This window comes from Chelonia mydas, chromosome 7, assembly GCF_015237465.2.
Source record: "Chelonia mydas isolate rCheMyd1 chromosome 7, rCheMyd1.pri.v2, whole genome shotgun sequence".
NCBI lineage: Eukaryota > Metazoa > Chordata > Testudines > Cheloniidae > Chelonia > Chelonia mydas.
Window position 1 is genome coordinate 113,176,228 of NC_057853.1, and position 11,923 is coordinate 113,188,150.

The window sequence follows — 11,923 nt, forward strand, 5'->3', positions numbered from 1 at the left end:
TGCAGCTTTTATATTTATGAAGATTTTGTTCCAAACTGCTCCATGATTAGCACTTACTCATTTTAACAAAATAATAGTAATAAGATGTAAAAGTCCTTTTATGTCACCTGGTCCAGCTCCTTGCCAGTGAAAGAGTCTCCATATCTCAAATGCTTTGTCCAGTCTAATTTTAAACATCCCATTCGTGGATTTTTTTGAAGTGTACGTGAGTGTAAGAGAAGAATAAAGCATGTACTAATGGAGTGGGAGCGTTGATAAAGAATTGAGGAACTTGCTTAAAAGGGACATTGCTGTATATAAAAAAATATGCTGGTTGACTAGGGAAAAAGAATCTATAAGAGATTAATTTTTTAACTTTTTTTTTTATTTTTGTTAAGCCTTGTCAGATGTTATACCAAGTTTGCCACGAGGCAGTCGAAAGGTTTATACAATATGGCATTCTTTTGGTGGCAGAGGTAAGATGATTAGTTTTGTTTTTTTTTTGTTCTCCGATTTGCCTGCAGTCATGGAATCCTTTGCTTCTCACTAACTATATGACTTATTCCAAGTATCTAAACTGGCACTTTTTCTCTTGAAGTGCATAACAACTAAGGCAATCCTAAACTGAAATGTCTTTATTCTTTTATTTTAAAGCACAAGGTATTCTGGCAGAATCACTTTTTGATGTTACGGATGACAACATATATGGGAGCAGGATCCTAATAAAGCTAGTGCTGCTTATGATGATGATTACACCAGCTCTTAGAGTGGGCTGTGGTGATATCTTTTAATATTGAAGTCCTTGTAAATTTCAATCACTGTGTAATACAGCTCATCCTTAGCTCCTGTATGGTCCCTTTGCTCTGGTACAGCAGCTCAAAGGGACATGGGGTAACTGGGGATTCCCAGATACGTGGGAATCCACAGGTGATGCAGCCCTAAGGCAGCTCTAGTTTGCACCAGGTTCTCCTAGTAGTCTCAGGGATCCGGGAATTGCAGAGTCAAGATATCTTTACTTCCCGCATTCTACAGCACTGCAGCAAATGCAGCATGGCTGGACTAAGAATGGAGGCAATAATTTCTGTCTTCCAGATGTGTGTCCTTCAGGGAATCTCATAACACAATTTTTTTTTTTATAAGTGAGTAAAAAGATTAATGTATCATGTTGCATTTTTTCCATGTCAGAATCATACCACAGCTCTGTGACAATTATAAATTAAAGTAGTGGAAAAAATAAGACAGTTACATATACTTGGCTGCTTCCTTCTTTCAGTTCTCCTGTTTGAAGGGAAACTAGATCTACATCCTGTGCTTTGAGGACCCTTGTTCAGCTCCACTCCGTTGCACCTCTTGTGGTATCCCAAGTTTCCCTTTTAATGTGTAGTTACAGAGGTAGAATTCACTTCACCTGTTCTCTGGAGACAGATTTTCCTGGCTCTAAAACTCTCTTGTTTTCTGGATGTGTTACCTACATTTATACATAAAATGTTGGCATATAATCATGTATTACAATGCAGTCTCTACATGAAGCATTTCTTATCCTCTGAATCCTATTCTTATTTACTTAATGTTCCAGGCTCCAGGAAAAAAATAGGTGTGTATAATGGCATAAATGTCTGTTATGTCTTTGCCTCTCAAAGCATGTATCTTGTCTTAGGGGCTTTGTTATGAACCTATATCGTCTGTCTCCCATCTGTCATTACCATCAATAAGTGGGATAGAAGTGGCTTACAGGTCATATATAAAGCTTGTCTGTCTTCTCTTGACTTGATTGTCTGATATCTGATTTCTCAGCATGTTTTTATCCATATCTATTTGCTGTGTAAAACTTTCTTACAGTCACGACACTCATAAGTACCAAGACATGATCTGTCTTGGTTCTTATATTAGGCCCCTCCAGTGTGGTATCTGAATGCCAGACAAACAGAACACCATCCTGTTCTCTGATACTAAGGAATCCAATGATACTGTTGCAGTTATTTCCTATTTCTTCTCCACAGGCTTGCATGATTCTGTTACTGCCTTGCTGAAATTCTAGATACCTTACTCATTTTCAAGTACTTTCCATGATCAGAATTATTAGGTTGGGTTGCTCTACCTTAGTCCATTTGCCCATTCAGTTCAGACTAACAGGAGTATTTCCTAATTTCTCAGATTCTCTGTACAGTTTTCCTAATACAATCTCACCATCAGTTTCTGCAAGATTTATTTCAAGTATTGTCTCCAGGCTGTACCACTGCTCTTGTCAGTTGTGTATATACTAATGTTTTCTCTTTTTTTTTTCTTTGATGCTGTCTATCCTATCAATCCCATTTGCTTCACCTTGCATCCTTCTAACTCATTTCTCTGTGTAATCCTGAGGACTATCTATCTAGTCTGTTTTTTACCTGAGAGACACAGCAAGTCCATTATATATATCTTCTATATACTAGGCGAAAGAGAAAAACTAGGGACTTCAAGTTTAATACAATTTAAAAGTATACATTATTAGTGGCAAACTGTTGGGAATAATCACCATTTCCCCGTTTAGGACAGTTGGAGTATATTTTCTGGGTACTTTTCCAACTTAACCTCTGAGAAACATATCTGTGATCAAAAGAAGCCTGTCAGTTGTCTGTGGCGTCTGCATCACCTTGTTTTTATTTTTTTTTCCAGTTTATTTCTTTACAGCTGATACCTGTACATTTAGGTCTATCTGACTGTCATATTAGTTTGAACTTTTGCCATCCGTAGCTTTTCATGGTTTCTCTTTTTCCCTTTGACTCCACTGTCCACTCTATTGAACGTTATGAGCTGAAACTCTCCTAACACCTCGCATCTCTTCAGTTAATTTTTCCTTTGTCATTGACTTTGTTACTTGGTTTAAAGTAAAACCCTCAATTACAGTAAGATTGGACAGATATTACTTCATTTTCTACAAAGACCCGTCTGTCTCTCTCATAGATGGCGTGAAGATGAACAGTCTGAACGCGGTCTCTGTTATGCTATTGTTTGAATCCTGCCAGGCAGGAACAGGATTAATCTAATTTTAATCACATCTCTCAGCATAAGAATTCTTGTAGCCTCTTAGTCCAGCTGCTTCACATTCATGAGATCTTGAAGCAATTCTCTACTATGTTTCTTACCTATGTGTGATTGTGAGTCAATGAGACTCAAGTCCCCTTTTACTTTTGAGCATCTACTTGAAATTTCTAGGGCTTCGTGCTTCTGAGAACATGTAAGTAATTTCTAATCTACTATATTACTACTACAGTGATTTTGTTCATCGGACTAATAAAGCTGATGTCAGAGGTCCATTTGTGTCTGTCCCCCTTTTTAATACTCTTTCCTAGTTAAGGGTGGGTCGTCTGAGTCAGTCATATTTTCACTTCATCTTGTCAGCCATGCTACCTGCCTGATTACTGAACAGGATTGCCACTTGACTTCTTTGTAAGTCCCTTCTTTGAATCTAACACAGCAATGTTCAGACTCCTAAGCAGTCACATCCTTGATTATTTTCACCAAGATCTGAGGGAGCTTTTGTAATATAAACCCTCTCTCTGACTGATTATAATCCTTCTGAAGATATATTTTTACCAACAGTTTGTCCATTTTGGAACATTTCTCCAAAATGGCTCCTACCTCCATACATTGATCTGTTAGGTGGAGCATTTCTGACACATCTCAGTCTCCATGTGATAATAGTAAATCACTGTCTAAGTAGTTATAGAGGCTTGTCACTTCTCTGTTGCAGGTTAGTCCCTTACGCACCTGCATAGGGAGTGTCAGCTTGGTAGAATTCCTTTTTGGTGAGATGGGTTCCTCGGCATACCAGATGAATTCCTCCTACAGATACTTCTACGCTATCTGATCCTGACCATCGCCAGTCTTGCCTTGAAACTCTTTAAGTACCCATTAACTTGGTCTGACCTTAACGCACTCTCATGCCTTTAATCCATTTCGTAAGACCATAGTCGTCTCCTTAATTATATTGATATTATAGTGATCCCACACAAGGCCCTAAGAATTTTCACAGGTCTTTGTAAAGTGCCAAGCCCAGTTGCAATAATAGACTCTTAGTGTCATGGTCAGGTTTTGTTGCTTCCTTCTCTCATTCTAGTCTGAAAAGAAACTGAATGCCCTTCCTGTTGTAGGTAGATATTTCCCTGTCTGTCACACACGAGTCAACCTCTAGCCAAACGCTGTCTATCCCCAACTAAGTAAAATTAGTTAAGGGTACAATATGTTGAAACCTCAGCCACTGCAGTTCAGTTCAGCTAAAAAGAGAACTTGAAAAAAAATAACAGGAATATAAAAATAAGCCCCCTTATTCAACTAGGATGACCTCCCCAGAGCAGATAAAATACTCATTGGAGAATGGTACATTCCTCTTACTGAAAATGTAAGACATTCAGAGTGATACAGGCCTGGAAATGAGAGCATGTAGAACACGGAATTTTCCAGATGAAACCTATGTTGTCAGAAATTAGCTACCTGTAAACTTCAGTGTCTTTCTTATGGTAGCTGATTTAGCATATATACAATTTTTGTGTGCGTTTTCTTCGTCACTTTTAGATTTCTAACCATGTCTCTATCCTTTCCCATGGACATATGCATATTGCAAACATTAACAGATTTTACAAGAAAATGAGCCAGAGACCAATGAACTCTCCTGAGCCATTCGTGATGGCGTAGTAAACAACACCTCACTGACACTCTTGCTAACACATGCCCCTCTCGAAAGCCTAAGGAAGCATATATTTTGCATCATGTTCTGATGGTCAGACTCAGAGCCTCTTACTGCAAATGGAGAAGTGAGTTTGAGTGAAGGACACTTCTCTGTAAATGCATTGCCAGCAGTCCCCTCCTAAATTAAACTGAGTGCTGTTAACTAAGGTAGCTCAGCTGATCTGATGCAACACTAGGAGAGAAGTGGTATCTCAGGGATTCAGAACAAATCATTTAGAGCGTTTTAGATTAAAACCAACTCTTTGAATTTTCAACCAGTGCAGGGAGTATGGAGACAAATGCAACAAGCACATGATTACAAGAGGTAAGTAGCACTTAACAAACTTGCTGCTGAATTCTGTACTAGCTTGAAATTTTCAATTGGTCTTCAAGTATAGCAGCATGTAAAGCAAATTCAGTAATCCATCCTTGGGTTGACAAAGTTATAGATCACTGTAGTGAAATCCACATCCAAAAAATAAAGTCCTACCTTCTAGTGAAACACAGGTGAAGAAAAAGTTCTCTTGACATCTGCTGCCTACTGAAGTGCCAGTCCCGAGAGAGGATCCAGCAAGACTCCCCAACTTGAGCCCCTCTCTTTCATGTGATGGGCAGCCTTTGCCAGTCAAGGGAGAAGAAACAACCTTTACCAATTCTTCTGATTTGTTTCTATCCACTTACTTCAGTGTGGATTGGGTCTCGGCCAGCACATCCTCATTGTGAGCCCCAGTGTGTGAAGTACTGGTAAATCACTAAGGGGTGATATCAGGTCACCTGAGATTAAAATATAGCGCTGGTTGTCACCTGGATTTGTTTTTCTGAATAGTTACCTTTTTCTCCCCTCCCCACTTCTGATTTAAGCAAGATGATCAGGAGGATATTAGCCCTAGCCTTACAGAGCAGCAATGGGGTAAAAAGCTTCCTGAACCCTTGTCTTGGAGAAGTGATGAGGAGGATGAAGACAGTGACTTTGGAGAAGAACAGAGGGATTGCTACCTGAAGGTACTGTATATAAAGCTAACAGCAATAGTCAGGCCTATTATGTTAAAGTTTAAGTAAATCTTAGTTTACAAGTTCAGTTGGGGAAAATAATAAGATTTCTTTTTCTGATCATTCCCAGCATTAAAGTCTGCAATAGTCTGCTACAATCAGTAAATCGTCCTTTCTCTCTCTTCACACACACCACCCCCTCCACCCCCCACCCCACCCCGAAAAAGACCAGCTCTGTGAGGAAACTTCAGATAGCCTGCTGGCAAAGTCTACATAACTGGGGTGGAGTGGCCATTATGGTGAAAACTACTACAGGCTTTAGTATCCTACAGGGTTCTAAAGTTTGTACTGTATTACTAATAACACAGTGTACCAAAGGTGGGCATATACTGCTCGTGCATATTTTTCTGACTCAAATGTGGTGTACTGTTTCTTATGTGTACAGTGTTTTATATTTGTGCATGTGTGTACATTTTTAATTTGTGACCCAAGACATGTCAGAAGATATGATTTCTTGATACAAAAAGCTACTACATAGTCCCCTTCTGTGGTCAGCCTATAGTTTCCTTGCTAGAAATTCAGTTATATTGTTTCTTCTTGGAAAGCAAATTGCGAGTTTGTTGCTGGTTTGTTTGGTTTCTTTGTTTTTATAGTGGTGACACTTGTTTTGGGTTTTTTTTTTTGATTCATTTGGAAACTGGTGCTCATCTCTGTGAAGGAATGAACTGTGATTGTGCTATTTATTGCAAAGCAACATGACCTTTTAAAGTGGTGAAAACAGATGCTTGACTAGTTTTTCCCCAGGACATTAACAGTGTAAGTGTGATTTCTGGAGCAGTTTTTCATACATCAGACCACTTTTGGCTTTGCTATAATAATGCACAGTTGTAATTTGTGCCCCTCCTCCTGTTCTCCTGAGTGATTGTCCATATCCAGTGTTTTGGCTTTTACTGTGTAGCTGGCCATCTTTCTTCTTCAAGCTTCATTCACTTTCGTTCCTGCTGCCTTAACTTAGGTGAACCAATCCCAAGAACACCAGCAGTACATCACCTTCCTGCAAAGGTTACTGGGACCTTTACTCGAGGCCTACAGCTCAGCTGCCATCTTTATGCACAACTTCAGCGGACCTGTGTCAGAAACAGAATACCTTCATAAGTTACACAAGTACCTAATAACCAGGACAGAGAAGAGTGTTGCAGTGTATGGTACGTCATGCAGCTTGGCTCTGGATAAAACAGAGCCAATATTTCAGTTATTGATGTATAACTCTCATTCTTCCTAGTACCAGTGTCTTATATTTGACCTGAAATGCGTGTGTGTTTGTTTTTTTTTCCCCCTCCTCGCAGCTGAGAGTGCCACCTATTGTCTTGTGAAAAATGCAGTGAAGGTCTTTAAAGATATTGGGGTAAGTGTTTTGCAATCAAAGCTTTCTCCTCTTCAGTTGAAACTGTTGGGGCTCTTTTAACTTGAGTGACTCAAAGGCAAACTTTGGGTAGTGCATGAATGCTGTGCAATATCAGCCTTTGCTAATGTTTTTCAAGCAAATGCTTCTGCATATATCTTCCTCTTGTGCTTTATAAGTGTGTACCTGTCTTTGAAGTTTAGGGCTGCAGAGGAAGTGTAACGTTGCACTTCTGCTTTTGCACTTCCTACTGCTAAGAGAAATTGACCAGGATGGCAGCCACTTTTTCTTTTTATAGGTTGTGTACTTCTGTATTGGACTGTGATGCTACCACTCCTCAGTGGGCTCCAGGGGAAGGAGGGAAGGCTAGATGTCTATTTGTATGTCTATTTACTGACCTACATAGCACAATAGTAATTAAGCACTTCCCCATAGTATTAAAAACTTACAGAAATATTAGTCATCAGATTTTGGCTCATTATTTTCCATCACTTTCCAAGGCCTCCAGCAGATTTTGGCTGCACTAACAGCCATAAAATTGACATTCCATCCAAATCCTGAATGCACAGAAAGACACTGCCAGATGCTGACCTCTCCAGGACCGTCACAGTGACTGAGAGAGCTCTTCTGCCATTCCTCTATTCAGGCAGTAATAGCAGCAGTGTCCCAGTGAACCTGAAATGTAAGGAGATACCATGAAGATAGATATGCTCCTTGACATAACTGGATGAAGCTGGACTTTCCATATTGTCACTAGCACCTTGACTGGTTGTTTTTTTTTTTAATTGTACCTCTCAGTTTTTTTTAAAGCTGGATGACATTAAGATCATACTGAATATTGCCTTTTTTATGTTGAAAGGTACAAAGCAAAGACTATTTCTGGATAGGGGTTACTGAATGCCTTTCAGTTCTTTGGCCATGACTTCCTAAGTACTAAGCTGACTATTAGAATGAAGGCAAATTTCTGCAGTTTGTTAAATGCACTTTGGGATGCTCCCTTATGAATGCATTTATCAAATACAGCATATTTATTCTAATATACCGTGCTGCTAGGGTAGTGGAACTAGCTGACATCTGTTACTTGCATCTGCTCATAATAATTAATTCTGATTCTTGTTTTTGAAACTAAACATTGCACGGTTTGAGTTTTGTTTTCTTGAATCACATTGTTTCCTCTTATTTGTCTGATTATCATACACAGCATACTTTTTCATGTAGTTTTTCATACATATGATGTATGCAGATGGATACAAGTAGTCCTGTTGTGTTAACTAAAAGCTGACCATTTGTCATTTTCTGTTGAATCATCTCATCATTTTGAATGCTTCTGTTTTCATTAACAAATGTTAATGTTTCTAAGCTAAAGAATAAGCTTGTAAAGAATCTCCCCCAAAAAGATTGGTCTTTTCAGACCTCTCTTCTAAATTACAGCTTGTATCTCTGGAATAATCACTCTTTCCTCCTCCATGCTACTTAAAATCCCAACAATACCTTGATTTTTAAGATATCTAAAAGATACTTAAGATTTCTGTCATCCATGGTGGTGCTAGAAAGAAAGAAAAAAATCTTTACAATCGGTTCTAGTAAGCAGTCTTTTGTTCTTTATCACACGCATGAAATCACAGCAAACAGAATTCTCTTCAGGGTTTGTATGGAATAATATCCTTATGGTGTATGGTGTACTAAAGTGAAGAAGGGATTCTAGAGATGACTAACTCTAGCCTTTTGTCTCCCACCTGTTATAATTTTCAACAACCACATGATTTCAATGCTTGAATGTTTATGCTAGGCCCAGGGTCTTAATTAGAATAGATCATAAACTGCTGTACATTATTCATTACAAATAAGTAACTCTGCTTGAAATTGTTAATGAAGAGGCATGTCTTCATCCTTCCCTTTAGGTTTTCAAGGAGACAAAACAAAAGAGAGAGACTTTTTTGGAACTGAGCAGTACTTTTCTACCTCACCGCAACCGGCAAAAACTACTGGAATTCATCCTGAGTTTCATTGTACTGTAGACCACGTTTAGTACCTTTTGCCAGGGAGATGAAACCAGGTTCTGAGATTGTGTCAAAACCTGAGGGCATTTGCTAGTCCTTCAGAGTATAAGGTGCCCTTGTTTGTTTGGTAAGGTCTTATCTGACTTGAACCACTGGAAGACAGTGCCTTCTTATGTATGCATTTATGGATTTCTGATGGTCCCAATGCTGTGATAATACAGTAATACAACAGATAACACTTTGGATGCAAGCGATCAGTCGTGTTTGCAGCAAAAAAAAAAAATATTAAAACTAGAATTAAAATGAAAACTGACATTTTATCAGAGTTACATTTTACATAATTACTTTTAAAGACTAATGACTGTGACAGGTGCACAAATGCAGATATTAGTGATTTATAGCTAGCCCTGAGATCTTGAATTTAGAGGAAAAACACTGCTTGTGACGAAAAAAGTAACGTGAAGGCTGTTACTTCAGAAAATTTGTCATCTCATTCCTATCCGGTTTATTGTTTAAAATAAATGGTTTATAAAGATATGCATGGACAGTGCATACTTTATGGAAAAAGCCATAGCTTTTCATAATTATTAGCATCTAGAATGAATGCCAAAATCTTAATGAGAATAACAATCAATTGAGTAGCAAACTAGTGCTATCGGGACTGCATAATGCAATGGTAAATTGCACTAAACACTGTTGTCAAGGTAGTATGTGATAGCACAGTTTTACTAGGGCTTGCTATCCCTTACCCCTAATAGAAATAGGGAATTAATTTGCCTAAAAGATGAATGTATTCTAACCACTTACATTTTGTATCTAATAAAAAAGAGTTGTTTAGCTAATACAGTGACAGTCTTTTATTTTAAACATATAATTTAAGGGTAGCTGGCAAACCAGAACGTTTTTTCCCCCAGTGCTGTTACCTGTTGGTTGGCATTTTATTTTGTGAAGTTACTTTAATTTTGTCTCTGAAATTTTCCGCAATAACACTGCAATCTTGTAGAACTGAACTCTCTAATTCCTTTTAAACTGAAGAAAAGTATGTTCCCATTCTGTTTTCTCCTGCTGAGTTATAAAGTGAGCAGTTTTAAATTGCTTTGACCTCTGGAAACAGAAAAATGTCGTAATGTTTTATTTTTGGTTTTGTTCCAATTGGGAGTTTTAAATTAATATTGGGGGTTCTATCTTAACAAAAAAAAAAAAAAAGGGTGGCGGGCCCTGATTTTGCAACCTTATCCTTAGGATTGGCCCTCTGTGTCCATGTGGGGCCCCGCGGACTTCAGTTTGATTCCCCATGGGTGCAGATCGGACTACAAGCCCTAATCCTGTAGTGCAGTCTCACTCAGCTGATACTAGCTGAAGCAATAAATCTATGGGAGGTGGAGCTGGTTTGTTGGTGAAATGTGTGTTCTCGTTTGGATTGCTTTTTTTTCACGTGAGAAATCAAACATTTCAATCAGTGTAGTGTTTCACTTAACTCCTCCATCCTGTCCTTGCAGGTAAAACAAGCACTATGGTTACAAAATTTGTGATTTAATGTAATCGTTTGTAATAATGGGAAAAGCTCACTTGAATGACAGAAGCATTGCACAGTACTCCAGCATAGAACTGCTGCATGCAGTTTGAGTCTGCTTTAGGAGTAATTTGTTTTTACTGCACATTTGTTAATAAAAAAGTTCTATACATCTACTGATTAAATGCTATTAATAGTGAAAATTTCAGAGTATGGTTTGTTAGTATTATCGCTTCTTTTTTGTGACAGGAACTATTATGCATGTTTTCTGTCACTAAACAGTGCTTTAAAACATTTAAAAGAAGAAATTCTGAACCAAAGTTACATTGATTTAGAGATAAAAGCTGACCATAAAATTGCTTTTGGTTTTATGTACGTCTACTTTGTTCGTCAGGATAGTGGCTGAAATATACGCCATCTTAGGAAAGTTGACCAGCTGCTCAAAGTACAGGCTCATCTCACCCTAGTTAATATGCACTATTTGTTAACTAGATATAGTCTCTGCTTAGCAAGTGTTAAGATTGCTGTTGGCTTCCATTTAAGGTCAAACAGACGAGGTGCTTATAAATAAATAACTTCTCACAGTTTACTGCACTTCAGTAAATCTGAAGTATATTCTATACTGAAGACTGTGTGCTAACTAAATGAAAAAAAAAAGCAATATGAAGCAGTTGAAACTTGACTAATTTTAATGAAAATGTTCTGCTTAATTTAGATAGATATGGAGTGTAGCGACCACCAGAATGTAACTGCTAGGTGTCACAATTAAAGATGATTTCTGCATTAGATTATTAAAATTCCAGTTCGTATAAAGTGCTGAGTGCGTTAGATAACATGCCTGTGAATAAACATTAATACCTACAGTAAACAGAGAGGGAAATATGCTTTTAAAACCTGTAAAAAGCTGCAATTTGAAAACCTCAGCATATGTATTATGAATTTGCTGACACAGGAAGTTTTTGCTTTCTGCAGCGTACATGTATACGTATGTCTATAGGCATGTGTAGTTAGGGTATGCAGTGGTTATGCTTTTCCCTGAATATAGTGCATAGATTAAAAACTTGACTGATCGTAACACTGCAAAATTTTTACACTGGATTTGGGCCTCTAGAGTCTTTAAACTCTCAAGCCTCCTTGGCTGATGTATAGAACAGATTCAGAGTTCATCATTTTTTATCAATATAAATAAGCATTTGGACCTGAAATGGCACAATACTTTAAAGACTTACTCACATGATCATAGTTACTCAGGTGCTTAAGTCTTTGCAGGATTAGGGTCTGTCAATAAAGTATAAACATGATAAGAAATCTTCCCACATAATGTCCTGTGAA

General features: G+C 38.0%; 1 protein-coding gene across 9 annotated transcripts in view; it reads left to right on the forward strand.

Annotated features, from left to right (window-relative positions):
• The window catches only part of GPAM (glycerol-3-phosphate acyltransferase, mitochondrial), a 64,085-nt gene extending 52,734 nt beyond the window's left edge, over nucleotides 1-11,351 (forward strand). For all 9 annotated transcript variants that reach the window (XM_037903789.2, XM_043551263.1, XM_037903786.2 and 6 more), the window contains 5 exons: nucleotides 378-455; nucleotides 5,548-5,688; nucleotides 6,692-6,881; nucleotides 7,023-7,081; nucleotides 8,980-11,351. In XM_037903789.2, coding sequence (XP_037759717.1) covers nucleotides 378-455; nucleotides 5,548-5,688; nucleotides 6,692-6,881; nucleotides 7,023-7,081; nucleotides 8,980-9,096 — 585 coding nt within the window. In that variant the 3' untranslated portion in view covers nucleotides 9,097-11,351. The remainder of the gene's footprint in view (nucleotides 1-377; nucleotides 456-5,547; nucleotides 5,689-6,691; nucleotides 6,882-7,022; nucleotides 7,082-8,979) is intronic.
• The last annotated feature ends 572 nt before the right edge of the window (nucleotides 11,352-11,923 follow it).